Raw genomic sequence first — 16,431 nt, 5'->3', positions numbered from 1 at the left:
AAAGGTATCTGTACCATTGTGAAATAGCTGCACAGCGTCACTGTAACTATGACAACAAGTGAACACTACATCAGTTGCCTACTGGCGATCACATGATTGCGATCCTACTACAAATCGACCATTGTGGACTTATCGAGACTTATCTGTCGGCAATGATACAAGGAACAATTGATTAAATTGTGGGGGTGTTTCTGAGTCCCATCAATTCCCACCACCCGCTACATGTTTAGGGCACACGATTTGGTGTCCGTACATCACGTACACATGCGTAACACACGCCTGTGCTCAGCACAAGGTCATTTTGTTTGTGGGTACATATATATTAATGACCACATTCTATGGTGCCGTGATTTCTGATCATCAATAACTAATAAACAAATGCTGCGTTTCTAAAAAATGCTGCATTTCTGATAATGCCATATGGGGGAATGAAAAGCCTTGGCAGAGTACTACACTCTCTGAGTGCTTTTCTTGTTTAATAATATGTTACCTCAACACCTAAAACAGCCTCAGAATATTGCAGGAAAAGTGTTCCATATTACATGACCCCTTGATAAAACATGTTCTGTCGTCTGAGGCCTCAATAACACTTCAAAAACATTTTTCGAACGTTGGTTTGAGAACGTCCCTCCTTTGTTATCATGTAACGGTTTGGTACTGCCTCCTCCAGACATCCACTGAATGTTTCAATTAAGTCATAGTTAATTTTTAACCTCACAGGAACATTTCTTTAACTTCTGAACATACTTATTAGATCATAACATTTTCTTTTTACTTTATTTATTTTTTACTTATTATTAGATCTTGTAGTTAATGTTATGGGAGCATTCTCTGCTAGGTGTGGGTTTGATTTATCTCATCTTTGGACTCTTCTTAATATACTATATAAGTGTTACAAACTATTCTGCTGCACAGCTTTACATAAAAATCATATCTGTGATGATGTTAATGTAAAGATAAATCTTTTGAGCTCTTTGAAGAACCTGAAGAAACAACTTGTCTCTTCATTCTCAGATTGCAGTGAAAAGGGCAATTGTGGGTCATGTTTGGCTGAGCATCCTGCAGGTTAATTAAATTCCCATTTCTTGTTTCCCTTTCTGTTCTTCAATAGCAAATTTAATTAGTCTGAAAAGCTTGTTAATGCTTTATCCTTACGAACATGATGCCACCTACTGGATTTAATATCATAAATATTACTGAGTTCACTCTACACTCATCTCTCATCATCAAAAATAATCAACTGCTGTTTTTATACACATCTATGATTACAAAAAAAAACATACATGTTTATGGTCAAAACACTGTACAATTTTTTGATTCAAACACCTAAAACAAAGATATTAATGAAAGTTTTCTACTAATTATGTATTTTTAAAATTTTGAGCTTTTTTTTTGAATATTTGACTACTCAACCATTACACTGAATTTTATTCTGTTTCATCACAGGACAGATGCTCTTTCTCTATTTCTGTCGAAGTTCCTGTTTTTATGGTATCATTAAAATAGTCACTATGAATACTAATTACTTTATATCTTGTTTGTGCATTTCTTCCAGGAATCAGTGTCAAAATAAGCAAAATGAAAGAAATCAACATCTTTCTCTGAATCAGTTTGAAGAAAATTCTATATATTGAAGCAAATCTCCATGTTTTCTTATTGTTGCCTTTGTTTGTCATTTCTCATTTATCATCTGCCATCTATTTCTGCATAATTTGGTCCAAAAACTACCTTTATGAGTTTAGTTAAACTTTCTTAGCTATATCATATATTTTATGTATTACTAAATCAGTTTCATTTGTTCCTACAATCAGTTGAAGGTAACAAAAGTAATAAAACATGTTTACCTGCATTCAATCCTACAAATAATTACAATATCCAAACAATCTGCAGCTATCTATCTTGAAAAACTGTTGCATCGAACTTTACCAGCCACATGTTTCATGGGGAGTAGGTACAAAGGAAGTTCTTTGCCGGGTTACTAAACATCCAGCTGACCCAAATGTTTACTCAGCAGTCTAAGAATAAAAAAGGTCACGGCCGTTGCGTAAACCAGACTTTCTATTTTCATCAGTGTTCCATTTGAGGATAAAATAGGTATTCGTTTTTGGGAAATGAAGGCGTATTGTATATCTAAAACCGTCTTATGTGTCACATTCTGCTACTAAAAGTTAGGTTTAAAGTGTTTCGGAGTTATTTCGAATATTTTCTGAAATTATATTTCTGGTTGTGCTTATTTTGAAAAGGAGCACAGTTCACTGCCAACTCTCTGGATGCAAATTACCCATCTGAGTTTAAAACATTCAGAGCATGAATGTTTTAAACTCAGAAATGTCTTTTGTTCCGACTACAGGGCTCGAGAACAGACAACAGGGATGTGGATAACCTTGAGTTTCTCTGTCTAATCATCAAAATGTAACAATATAGCACTTCTGGTAAAAGGAACCAAAACCACAGAAAAGGAAATGGCTCTTTTCTACATTCCTCTTCTGTCAGCAGAAGTTGTTTGTGTGAGCATATCAAGGATGGTGTCATGTGATGTAGAACGATTTCAAAGCTGCAACCACACTGCGGTTGGTTTTAGTCTTGTCTAGCAGGTGAACAAATCCTTTCGCTGATTCAGAGACCAGAGTTTGTAGAATGATTATTTTGGGCAGCAAACACCTGGTTTTGTGCTGCAATCTTCTCGTTTGTCTCCTCTTCGGTAAGACAGTCAAGCAGACGATTTGCATTTTCATCATCAGTGACGATTAATGAACAAAAATCTCTCTTTGCCTTTTCAGGTAATGTGTCTGCAGAGATAGTAATAGCCACCATGGGAACAGATGTGACTCTAACGTGCAAATATGATGCTCACTACTATGGTAAGCTGTCTGTATGTTGGGGTCGGGGGGCCATTCCCAACAGAGGATGTGCCAACGAGGTGATCAAGTCAGACGGTGAATCAGTGATCAGCAGACTGTCGGAGCGTTACCTGCTCGTGGGTGATCTGGGTGAGGGTGATGTGTCTCTGACCATCAGGCAAGTAGAGGAGAGTGATTCAGGGATGTACGGCTGTCGTGTGGATATACCCGGCTGGTTCAATGACCACAAACATCAGCTGACTCTCACAGTAAATGCAGGTGAGTCCAGCAAAGATGAGTTCTAATCAAAGAAGGGGAGGGAAAAAAAGGTATTTTTGTTCATCATGTCTGAAAATTCATACGTTTGAGTTATCAAAATTACTTCAAAGATAAATAGATTATTTGTTTTTTATCTGGTAATTGATAATCAACTTCTTTTTAGTGCGGCCTAATCCCCTGAGGATAGAGACGAGGGAGGTGAAGGAAAGAACGGTCACTGTTCGCTGGACTCCTGTGTTTGATGGCGGCAGGCCCATTACAGCCTACAAGATTGATCTAAAAAACAAACAGGGTAAGCAACAAAAAACCTCCCACTAATCCTATTAGAAACTGGACTCTAGTCAGCTAATTATATCTTCTGAAATATTTCTTCTATTTTATCAATGCAATCCTGTTGCACAGCATCCTGGGATACTGCAGTGAGCACCGATATGCCAAATCCTGAATTGACTCAGGTGACTTTAGTGGATTTGCGTCCATCCAAGACCTACAACCTTCGCATGTTTGCCATGAACAACGTGGGGATGAGTGAATCCAGCAACGTTCTCACAGTCACAACCAAAGAAGCAGGTAGTTTAAGGCATTATTTGTTTGTTAAGACAAAGTTAGCAATATGTAGAGCTTTTTTTGATTGGGTTTGAAAATGGTTTTCTCTGCAGCACCAGAAGGCCCTCCGTTGGATATGAAGCTAGAGGCCCTCAGTTCAAACAGCATCAGAGTTACTTGGAAGGTAAAATCCCAATTTTTGTCTGCAGACACATTCAACAACATTCTCAAAAAATGTTTCTTGATATTTAATATTGGAAACTTCTTTTATCCAGACTTGTGGGTGGGCATAGCTTAGAGTGTTTGTTTTCTCTCAACCAGCCTCCGAAGGTCGATCTCAGAAACGGCGTCCTGCGGAGTTACAGCATCAGCTACAGAGAGTACGACCCGGCAGGCAGACAGTTTAAACGGTGGCAGCATTTAAGTGTGATAGCCACACGTGAAGTGGAAAGCATCATCCTGCAGCATCTGAAGCCGTCTATGATGTACGGCGTCCTCATACAGGCCAAAACAAATGCAGGAATAGGTCCTGCCTCAACTGCACCTCTCTGCTCCACTCTGAATGAAGGTAGGAAACAAAAGATGACATAAAGATATGACTGAAATCATGAATTTAATCATTTATTTGATACCAGTTAAACATTTTTTTGTGTGTGTTTAAAGTTCACAAAACCACAGATGCAACTGGTATGTCTTCTTCCACTGCTGCCACAATAAAGATGCAAGGTTTTACTTCAGGTATGTGTTACTCAGCTACTGGAACTGATTTTTTCCTGAAGTATTTCTTCAATAAATCATTGATTATGACTGGAATTACTTTTTTGTTTTTTTACTCTGTCCCAAGTTCGCACAACTTCAACACCTGAGACATTATCTGCAACTACAGTCTGGGAACAAAGCACCGCAAGTATCACTTCAGGTACTTTCTGTGTTTTATGTGAAGTTTTTAATTTTTTAGTGAAATGAATCTCCTAAATGAACAATTAGTCCACCCCAACAGAATGCTAATATTCTCTGTTTTCAGTTTAGTTTTTAATACTACACTCAAATGACCTTTTCTTTTTGTTTTGTTAATGAGGGCTTACAACTACTGTCTCTCACTAATCCAGGTTAGATCATACAGTGTTGTCTTTGTCTCCCAAAGGATGAAGATCTAATATTTACAACTCCAACACCCGTCTTCCTGCAGGAGAAACACTTTCTAAATTCACAAAAGTAAACTGAGCTATAAAAAAACCAAAATGTCTATTTTTTTTTTCTTTGCTAAATATCCCAGCTGTGTGCTGCCTAATGACCCCGGATCCCCCAGTAGTTGAATTAAAGGAGATAAAAGACAACACAATTTCTCTTTCTTGGACTGTTGGATTTGAAGGCGACAGCCCTGTCACTGGCTACTACCTGGAGTACAAAGCAGCAAATGGTAAATAGTTTTAAATCTCTGCTTCTATACTTTATGTTTAAACTACTGTAAAAGCTATACTTACTCTGTGAATCCTGTCAGTGTTTTGTAATATTATGTAAAATGTTTTTCTTCGTCCAGCTTCATGGGATTACACAAAGACTGTTGTTGACTTCGGCCCCAACCAGACAGAGGCCACGATAATAGAGATAAATCCCTCAACATACAACATCCGCATGTTTGCTAAGAACAGTCTGGGCACCAGCAGAGCCAGCAATATCCTCACTATCACCACTGGAGAAACAGGTGATTTTAAAAACATTATTATTAGTAGTTTTCTTGCTCTTTCAGTTGAGCGTCACTGTAGGTAACCACAAAGAACAGGACCTTTTACATTAGTGCTTCCAGCATGATTCATGAACAACTGACAAACTGTTTTCTTCTCAATTTCTGTGACAGCAGAAGTAGTGGCCCTCATTCACACTCCATAAGGCAGCCCAAAAAAACAAAATTGGACTAGAGCTTTATTAAAACGCAGTCACAGTTTCCCAAACAGGAAGCCCTGCTATTTCTCAGATTGGTTCTTTTGTTAGATGTGTTGTTTCTGCATGTTTAGCAGTTTTGTGAAAAGCAACACTTTGTAAAGTTCCTCCTAGCTGCTTTCCTTTGTGGGTGTGCCTGACAGGTCATCAGAGGAACAATCTCATCACCACCTTCTTACCTGATACTGATACTGTGGTAAGTAATTGAACTAGGACTCAAATAACCAGTGATTTGGGTGATGTCAAAGGGTTCACATAGACAGAGCTTTACCCTCTTCTAGCTCATTGTTTTGGTTTTACAGCATCCTAATTTTTACTGAATTAAAAGCATAAAGGATTTTTCCTTAAAACATATTTAATATTTTTATTTAAGTGGCTAATATCAGAAGAATGTATATTACTGGATTATAAGTATTGATTTATTCATGTGTTAATTATTTTAATGTAGCAACTGGACTGTATTTACTGCTTCGTCATTTGTAAATGTCCTAACTCTTATCTTAACCTAGTAATAATATTACACATAGTTTTATGTGCTGATTTTATTTTCTGTTAATCTGAATATGTAAAATAACGTGGAAGTAAAGCCATCAAATAAATATAGGCAAAACTAAAACATTCGTATTGGAGTGAGATGCGATTAACTTTATTGATCCGGCATCAGAGAACTTCATGTTACAGCAGTTAGATACAAATGAAGCATCAAAAAACAAGGCAAGAAATACAAAATTACAATAAGGATAAAAATAAATATAATAGACATCTTTCACATGTGCAGCAATGTCATGACGGATAATGTGTGTAGAATAGAGTATAAAGTCGTGAAAATACTCAAAATCAAAGCAGCCAATTGTACTTTAGTAATATAGTGACTTTACACCATGAGGGTGAGGGTTTGGACTTGAACCATGTGTGTGAATTCTCTCTGCTAGGTGAGTGTAGATGGGAGTCACAGCAATCATCTGGCTGCCATCGTTGTGCCGGTGGTACTGGTGATGCTGGCTGTCGCCGTGGTAATCACATGGCAGCTTCGACGTGAGTGTACCGAGCAACATTGTTTCTCATTAAAGTCAACAAATTTCCAGTGTTTAATTTGAACCTTTTTCTTCACAGGTATAAAAGAGAAAAAAACCAACCTGAACATGTGAGTGTTTGCAGTATTTGTTGCATTCATGAGGAGAATTAAGTCACTTACGACTTTTAACTGCAGGTGCCTCCACTGCAATGAACAACTGCTTTGTCTTGTCTGCAGGTGGCTGAGCAATGGAGCGCTGCGTTACCGAGGCGCTGAGTCACTACAAGAGCTGTAAAACTGCGTTATTTTGCACAAGATTGCAAAACTCACAAAGAAGTGTTACTTTTTTTTTTTTTTAAATTAAATCTTAAAAGGAAATTTCTGTTTATTTTGTCATGTAGCAAAAGAAACCAAATCTGCAAAATCTTTACCTGCATGTTTAGCTGATTAAAACTAACCGGGGGGGTGGGGGGGGTGGGGGGTGGGGTGGGGGGGTGGGGGATTCTCTACTTTGAAAACACCGCCTGAAGATGCTCACCAACTAAGGAGCAGTTTGGCTTTTGTACAATAGTTTCCAATCAGTGTAAAGTTTTAACTGTTTCAGTTTACTATTTTATAACCATGAGCTGGTATTCAGATTACTTGTGATGTTTTTAAGTGACATTTTTATGTAATGGAAAGGTACTACAGCTTTGCTATAGTTTTATTTTATTTTTGGCAATAAACTTCTACAGCAAATGTTCATTTCCATGTATTTTATGTCACTGAGTAAACTAAAATGTGTCAAGAACCACAGCAGGATTTAACATTCATTTCAAATCACAAAGTACTTATGTTGAGATTAAATTTAGTTTAAATATTCCATTTTAATTTAAGAAATACACATATAAATGGCTCCTCTGACTTCAATCTCATCAATGAAAAAAGCTTAATTTTTGACTCAAAATAGGTCTGTACATTTAATTTTGAGAATAAAGTGTTGATTCCCATTCTGTTTTCTGAAGTCCTCTAATTAAGTAGGTATAAAACACATTTGTGAGATTTAATTTCCACATCTCTCTAGCACTCTGTCCTCATAGTTATTAAACACCTACAGCCACCAGAGGGCACCAGAGCCCCACTAGTCAGTAGACGTAAACTCTCTCCAGCTCTCATTCAGACCGCACCTCATCATCAACAGAGCCATCCTCAGGGGCAGGCACTGCAGCCAGCTGGATTTCCATCCATCTGTCCTGTAAATCTCTTAATTGTGCTAATTAAGCAGAGGAGGATGAGGAAGAGATCTGATACCTCTATGGAGCTTTCAGCCAGCTGCCTGTGAGGGAGTCTCCCGCTAATGGGGGATCACGGGGGAGGGGGGATACCTAAGCCATGTGTCTCAGCAGGGACCAAACGGCACAAAAGGGATGAGTGTTTGTGAGAATGGATGTATATGCGACTGGATGTTTAGAAAAAAGGACTTCCACTTCCTCTTCTTCCTATTTGTGTCTCCAAAAAATCGTCCTAGAACAAAGCCACTAATGGAAGAAGTGTTGTTTTTGTTATTTTTAACTTCGCAAACTGAAGTGTTACACTTCCTGAGAAAAAGACTAATTGTCTATGGTGGTGTAAATATTGCTTGATTATTGGTTTGCTGCTGTCACCCATCACAAACTCAGAGCTGCTGATGCACAGAGTCACAGTACGCTGTGTGATCGTGGCCTGTAAACACAGCTCCACCACATCCCTCCTTCCTGGAGTTCCTCTCTCATCTCTGGATCCTCACTCTGCTGTCTGCTGCCATTTTCCCTCCTTCCTCATCCTCCTCGGTTGGACTTTGCTTACACAAACACCAGCGCCTGTTCCTGTCCTGGTGCTCTCATCTATCTCCAACTCCTCCATCCTCTTCTTCCTTTCATCCATCGTTCTCTCTGTTCAGGCCCTGCTGATTGCTGTGTGGCACTTATATAAACAGAAGAAAAGAGGCAAGGAAGGTTGTGGGAAGCCCTGGTAGGATGACTTTGATGAGGTCCCTTTGATTGGCCACACAGCCAAAAACCAATTTACCTCCCAGCCACCTCAACCTCCCACCCTCATCGGCTCTTCTCAGACCATGCCTGCCACCAGTAACCCACACAAGGCAACAAACCAGTAGTCAACACACAAAGGAGGAGAGGATACACAAATGGAAACAACTGATGTCGCTGATCTCCAGTCAGCAGAGGCGGATCTAGAGAAAAATTAATAGGGTGGCAAAGGGGTGGCAGATACATTTTAGGGGGTGGCATATATATATATATATATATATATATATATATATATATATATATATATATATATATATATATACATGTCTGTCTGTCTGTTAGCAACATTACTCAAAAATGGAATGATGGATTTGGATGAAACCAACCAGCAGGCGTTATCAAATTGGCGCAAATACTGCTGAAATAAGTATGTTAAATAAGTAAATATCATTTGTATTTGTCAGCCAATCCTAAACATGAGTTGTTCTTATTAGCTGCCAATCACAATAGTGATTTGATATGTCTAGCAGAAAGGGGAAAAGATTTAAACTGAAATAAAGTCCACCTTATACACTTTGAAGAAACCAAATGCTAGACATGTTAAAAATGTTTCTTAAATTTAGCAACAAATTAGATTAAGACTAGACAATATCTCTCATGCACTGTTTTGGGAAATCTGCATTTGTGTGATCTATGCTTATGTTCAGCCTGCCACAATGATTACATTATTAATTCATCTAGAACAGAGTCAGAGTCCAGATCATTTTATTTATTGTCTTAGATTTGTGGTTTTATTTTTGATGCTCTTTATTTGAGACATTTCTTAGAATAATTCTATAATTCCAATATTTGGATATTCTTAAGAATTAAGGATCTACTTATCATCTTAAAATTAAAAGACTAACTACATCAGATAATAATTTGTCCAAAAAGGTAATTATTGCGACAGGTGTACCTCTTACTCAGATATATTATACTAAAGCAATATTCATATCATGTGGACCAGCTGGACCAGAGATAGTCTCTGATTTACCTTTCTCTGTCTGATTTCTGCATGCCTTCATTTCTTTCTCTTAACTCTTCCTCCTCCATCTCCTCTCTGGGACGCTCTTCCTCCTCTCTTCTTTTAGGCTGGGAAAAGCTGCTGGTGGTTCCCTTCCTCTTCATTCTTTACTGTCTCCTACAAGAATCACACTGACTGAACTATGTTTTTTCCTTTGATAATTTTCATTATTAACTATGATACAATCTGATGTGTATAATTTAAACCTTTAAAGAGATACTTAACATGTAAACGTTTTTTCAGCTGTAAACTAAATATGACTGTACTATGATGAAACACATCAATGTTGGTGTTATTATGACCTTGACACCAAAATTATATATACAGCATTAAACAAGCAGGATGTAGTTTTCAAACAGTGCATGGAAACCTGGTGTGACTGGAGGTTTGGTTACACTTTAATGTCATGTAAAGTCTTAGTGAATGTGTGGTTTCTTTTGACTTACAGTCTGTTGTCACAACCACAGGTTGTGATTGTCAAAAAAAAAGAAAAAAAAAGAAAAACTTCCACAGACGACCCCCCCACCATCCTTCTGTGGCTGTTCTCTAACACTAGCTAGCTACAGAAGTTAAAATTAGCAAGGCCCAGGCTCACTGGAAACCATGGCTCGTCTCGCAAGCAAACACTCTATGTGAACTTAGACAGTTTTAGCATTTAATACATTGTGAACAGTTATATTACCATGTAGTCTAATCCAGTCTAACTAGTGTCTTACTGCCACACCGAAGTCCAGCTGTCATCCACATGAGTGAGGTCTAAGAGCAGCCCCCTCAGGGGGGTTGTGTCACCTCGTATCTGTAGCAGCATAGACTGTACAGTACATTACGTCTACATGGTGCATTCGAAAGCAGTCGGACATCGGAGTTTCACTCGTTATTCGTCTTTCCTGGACTTTCGCTCTTTATGGCCGGCCACAACCTTTCATATACATATTTTTAAATTAGATCGTTCAGAACTGGGGTGGCAGCCGGGGTGGCAAGGCATCTTCTAGGGGTGGCAGTTGCCACCCTATGCTACCCCAGTAGATCCGCCACTGCCAGTCAGTTTACAATATGTGTCATCACTCCAACAGTTTTGTCACCTCATTCAGTGCATGGCTTCCCACTAGGGTTGCCACCTTTCAGAAATGAAAATAAAGGACGCTTTGGTTGGAAAGATATTCACAGATTCAGACTTCCAGCATCAATAACTCATTAGATATATGTTGTGAAAACATAAACGATGCCTCTTTTCCATCATTATAAGGTACACAATGTGTTCTAAGCCCAGTTTTGTCAACAGTAGCTGTCTTTCAAGTTGCAGGAATAACACTGGTGTCAACAGGAGCCAGCTGAAGGCTGCAGTGATTTTGGTGACACTACAGAGTACAAGACTGAAATTATTGAATATTTGTGTCTCTCTTCGCTGTTGCAGCGGTTTTGCAGACAGTGTCTGTGCATTCGTCGCACAGCCGGCTGCACATAGACATCAATGTTATTTGTGCAGCTTGAAAGACAGCTACTGTTGATAAAACTGGGCTTGTAGCACATTGTCTACCTTACAATGATGGGAAAGAGGCATCGTTTATGTTTTGACAACCTATATCTAATGAGTTATTGATGTCAGAAATCTGAATCTGTGAATATCTTTCCAACTTTACTGAACTCGGGGCCACTACCACCCAAGGAGTGGTATGTTTCATTCTGAAAAAAGCACTGAGCCATACTTAATGCTTCAAGTGCTTTATTAACATGAAACTAAGAATTTTGTATTGTTTTATGATCACAGGTTCTGCCTGAACAGAAGTGGCATCATTTTAAACAGTGAAACCACACTAATGAAATAAAATGTAATGACCAACCAGTGTGCAATACTGTATCCCGCAAAACATAAACAACTGAATGCAGAATACTGGACAAAGAAATTCTATAAAGATATTTTTTTCATCTAAATGTAAATCTTGTCTTAACACAGTTAATGTGTTAACTTGTTTATGTGTGTATACATGTATTTATTGTTTTATTTAGTGCTGTTAGCATATCAGAGTTCTGAGTGAGTTTTTCTTTAGATAGGCAAAGGCCATTTATTGATTACATATAGGCTATTATATAAATGTTTATTAAAAACTAAAAGGCATTAAAAATACTAAACAACAAGCATTTACTGAGTCACTAAACTAATAGGGTTAGACTAATAGGTTACACTAATACTGTAGAGTCTAGGACCACATCAGCATGATCATAAGCATCCTCTGGTAAATTCACAACCAGATACTGATGTCCCTTACCATAAGGACTTCAGGAGATGGTTGGGGTGATAAACTGTGACCTGCTGGTTGGGTTCTCTCTGTTCTCATGCTTTTTACATGTTGGTCTCCTGATGCTGCTTTACTTCAGCCAGTCCATTGAGCAATACAGAACACAGTTTGCCTTTTACCCACAGCCAGGGGTTCCACTCTTCCCACTCATGTCGGTACATTTGCAAACGTTTTTGCTCCTGTGGACGTGGTGGAGTTTCGGGTGTAAACATTTTTAAATACGTGGGTGCAGCGTGATCTGCTGGACCTGGCATCGTGTCCTCGTTACATAGGTCCTTCGAAGTTTAAATTGCCTGCACTTAGTATTTTCTGTGTTTTATTTTGTTCCTTATGCAGTTTTGATGAGTGTGTGACAGACGTGTATGGTGCATTACTGAAAATACAGAACAATTTGTCTTAGCTCCCAGCCATTACTTGTCAGATAAAGGACGATTCATATTTTAAGGGACGGGTGGCAACCCTACTCCCCACCATCTTTAAAAATCTGGGACCAAACATCCATTCGGGCAACAGCACAACAGTCCTTATGTAAGCCATGCAGCGCTGTGTCAGCTGTGCCAACGAAGACTTCTGTGTGAAGCTGCAGGTGGGAGAACAAGGATGGAGGAGGGAGAGTATGGTTATGATAATGGCAGTACGAGCAGTGGGGACGGAGTTAACACTGTAATAAATCATGCGTTATGGTTCTGGCCACATCAAGGCAGTAACACTCAGGAAGTGGAGACTGAACGGTACCACATACACCAAAGACTGAGCTCCACAGGAGGGGCTGATCTCCAGGCTCTGTTGCCCCAGAACGGATGCACGGCCCTGGGCCTACGCAGCTGCCAGATGTTGGCCCTTCCTGGAGTGCCTTATGAACTCGAGAACAACAGAGCAGATGAGAGTATTGAACAGAACAGAAATGAAAGTGGCATGGAGTTGAGGTGGAACAAAAAAAAGAGAATTGGGGTATGGAGGCAATCTGTGAAACCATGCAGAGTGCTGGGGTACGGCCTATTTGCTGATGAAAGAAGCACTAATTGATTCAAGTCTTTATCCAAGCCCCCTGCAAACTATAGCAGCTCAAAGTTAACTTTTCATCTTGTTAGAGGCAAAGCACGCCTGTCAGTGTGGAAATGAAAACAAGGCGAAATGGTAATCCTAAAAATCGGGACCAAAAGTTCTGTGTGAGCGGGATAAAATTCAAAGAAATGACAGTAACTGATCACAAACATGAGTTGAGAACGACAGTGAATCAGTGTGTGTGTGTGTGTGTGCGTGTGTGTGCGCGTACGTGTGTGTGTGTGTGTGTGTGTGTGTGTGTGTGTGTGTGTGTGTGTGTGTGCGCGTACGTGTGTGTGCGCGTGTGTGTGTGTGCGCGTGTGTGTGTGTGTGTGTGTGTGTGTGTGCGTGTGCGTGTGCGTGTGCATGTGTGTGTGTGTGTGTGTGTGTGTGTGTGTGTGTGTGTGTGTGTGTGTGTGTGTGTGTGTGTGTGGGTGTGTGTGTGCGTGTGTGCGTGCGTGTGCATGTGTGTGCTGATGTGATCTGATTAGCCAACCTGAGCCAAATGGAAGGCAGCGAACATGTTTGAAGGTCAGACATAACAGTTACCATGGAGACCTCACCAAGTAGACCAAGTAAACAAAATACAACGTTGTACTGCAATGTCGTTTTTCCCAAAAGACTCATCAGCCTGTGTGCATGTGTTGGACCGCATGTGTAGCTCTCGGTCTGTCTACAGTATAATAGTATTCATTTGTGCTTGGTGCTTTTTTTCCCCAGATGTATTAAGGAGAGAGATTTAAGTTCAGATTATTCAGACCAGTTAAGTAAAGAATAAATTAAAAACAGAACCGTACAACTTTGAAAAACTTTGCAAAATCCACAACTTCACTTTTGCTTGTGACATGATTTCAAAAAATGACTTGAAAAAATGCAAATGCAAGCTTTCATCTTTTGAACTCACTCTGTGATGCACATGTAAAGTGAACACCTTGTAAAGATTTAGTACAGCATGCTATTATTGAGCAGATCTTGAGCTAAGTGGCAAATTTCAACCTTCTCAGAGGTCTAAGTTTCCATAGAAACACGTTAGACTTCATATTGATGTAGCAAGTTTATCAAATGTTGAAAAAAAAATTGCATTTGGCAGCCAGTCATTGAGGACAGAAATAGCTATACTGACATGCTTGTTGCTTCCCTTTTGCACACCCATAATCCTTAATGCTTGCAGATATTTCCATAAACGTTTGAACATCCAAAACCATATCTTGTACGATTCATATCACACGTCACCTCTCATTCAGGCGGCATTAAGTGTCAGAGCTTTGAACAGAGGCATGGGTCTTAATCTGTTTAAATTTGCTTCCTTTCTCTGCACTAGCGCCACTGACTTTTGCTTTTTTATACACCTGCCCAGAGGCGAGTTCTAGTAAGGAGAGGCGTCAAATTGGAAGACCTCCATCGTCCTGGCAGCTGAACACAGTGGAAGTCTTGGATCTGTTCAGGGGATTGGACCAGCTGAGCTCTGCCATGGAAGACAAGTGGCTCATGCTGTTGAATGGGAGAAGGATGGAGGGAGAGGGGGTAAAGTAAGGGAGAAAGGAGGGAGGGAGGGAGAGGTAATCACATCAGGGGATTAGTGGCTGTTATTAATGAAGGATAAGGCTCTTTGCTGTCACTCTCTCTCTCTCTCTCATGCACACACAGACATGCAAATTCACATTTATACTCCCCACATTATCTATCTATCTATCTATCTATCTATCTATCTATCTATCTATCTATCTATCTATCTATCTATCTATCTATCTATCTATCTATCTATCTATCTATCTATCTATCTATCTATCTATCTATCTCATCTGTCAGACAGTAATTCAATTACACAGCTGCCTCTCCTCTCCTCATCCAACCTCTGGCAATGCGTTATGATTTTGGTTTGTAATATTCTCACTACCTACTTCATGAGGGAGAAAAATGATCTGCTCCCGTGTGCATATCTCTGTGTGTATGTGTGCATTTGTGATTGTGCTTGTGTGTGCCTGTGCTGGCATGCCACCTCTTGAAAGATGGCCATTCAGTGGTGAACAAACAAGACATTTGTCTAAAGTCTTGCATCACCTCAGGGAAGTCTCTCTGGAAATGTGCTTTGCCAGGTTATCTTTCGCTGTTATTTTCAGTCTCCATGTGACTCACAAAATCCAAACTTCATGGCAAGATTTGGAGAGGGGAGAAAAAAGAATTTTCACCTGTCATTTGTGCCGCATGCTCCCAGACGCAATTTGATAACTGTCTAACCTGCTTACTATCCCACTATACACATGAATTTACAAAAACAAGGCATCTCTGGTATTAGCGTACAAGTGAAGCAGTTAAAGAGGATCATACTAAAAGACTTATTCCAGAAAGGCCAAATGCATGCAGACGTACACGCATGTACCGGCAGATGAACATCACAATGGCTGTTCAGTGAGAAGATGTACGGGCCCAGGCTAAAGAGACACATTTACAGACTCTTTCATCAGTGAGAATTTGCCTCAGCCTCGCAGAAAGCCACAAAGACACCAGCATCCCACCGTGAGCTGCAGACACAGCTGCACCGCAGTTTCATCATCTGAATGGAGTTTCACAGCAGTGGCAAGGAAACCAAAGTCCCCGAGCTCTATCATATCACCCGAGGACCCTGAAGGTGCAGCAGCATGTCGGAGAAACTCAGAGGCAATACAAATAAGTAAATAGACAGAATCCACATGCAAAGCAAGAAAAACCGGAGGGAGGGACGGAGAGAGTTTGAGAAGCAGCCAGCCGTTCCTTTTAGCCCAAGCAAAGAGGCAGCGGTGAAAATATATTCAGGTTTATGGGCTTGATATTTTGTCTTTGCTTCCCTTTTGACAGCACATTAAATGGTCCACACTTGAGCATCACAACAGATAAAGCAGAGCAACTGAACTTGTGCATCAAACTTCTTCACAGGTGCAGAATTGAGATGTAGTTGCTTAAATAAATTGCTGCTTTGTTGCTCTTGTCTCCAAATAAGTAAACAATGCTAAAAGTACAACTGCCTGCTTGTTTTTTACGTGGCTGTGGTTTTTTTTAAGTTGGTCTCCGTGAACAGAGGGAACTGAAGGCCCTGTGGGGATACACACACACACACACATATATATTCACAGACACACACGCCAATCTATCTGTCAGCTCTGTGCTCATAATCACATCCTATCCCCCCATGTTCCCATACACACAACCCCCCTGCCTCGCTTCACTGTAGAGGGAGAGAAATGAGAGATCCCTCCAAACACTCTCTAAGATTAAGGCTTTGTGTTTTACATGTGTTATCGTTGCTTCCCTTCCTTATCCCACTGCTTTTGTCTCAGCCTCCTCCTCTAATTAGAATCTTGTCCCTTTCATTCCTCCACTCGCCTTTCTTCAACCTGTGAGAGCGAGGAAAGGGGAGAAGAGG

The 16,431-nt window shown here is 39.9% G+C and overlaps 1 protein-coding gene across 2 annotated transcripts; it reads left to right on the top strand.

Moving 5' to 3' along the window:
• Positions 1-2,548: 2,548 nt before the first annotated feature.
• LOC111573462 (cell adhesion molecule DSCAM-like) lies at positions 2,549-7,078 on the top strand. Of its 2 annotated transcripts, none has more exons than XM_023277636.3 (14): positions 2,549-2,701; positions 2,781-3,119; positions 3,283-3,411; positions 3,522-3,689; positions 3,779-3,849; positions 3,987-4,233; positions 4,329-4,403; positions 4,510-4,584; positions 4,942-5,085; positions 5,206-5,370; positions 5,750-5,802; positions 6,539-6,641; positions 6,720-6,750; positions 6,859-7,078. In XM_023277636.3, exons 1-14 carry the CDS (start codon positions 2,638-2,640, stop codon positions 6,914-6,916), a joined length of 1,722 nt encoding a protein of 573 aa, XP_023133404.2. In that variant the 5' UTR covers positions 2,549-2,637; the 3' UTR covers positions 6,917-7,078. The 2 variants fall into 2 exon arrangements, with proteins under 2 accessions (XP_023133404.2, XP_023133403.2); XM_023277635.3 differs by having other exon boundaries at positions 5,711-5,802.
• The last annotated feature ends 9,353 nt before the right edge of the window (positions 7,079-16,431 follow it).

Source organism: Amphiprion ocellaris, chromosome 13 (assembly GCF_022539595.1).
Source record: "Amphiprion ocellaris isolate individual 3 ecotype Okinawa chromosome 13, ASM2253959v1, whole genome shotgun sequence".
Lineage (NCBI taxonomy): Eukaryota > Metazoa > Chordata > Actinopteri > Pomacentridae > Amphiprion > Amphiprion ocellaris.
This window is presented reverse-complemented; position numbering and strand designations above follow the sequence as displayed.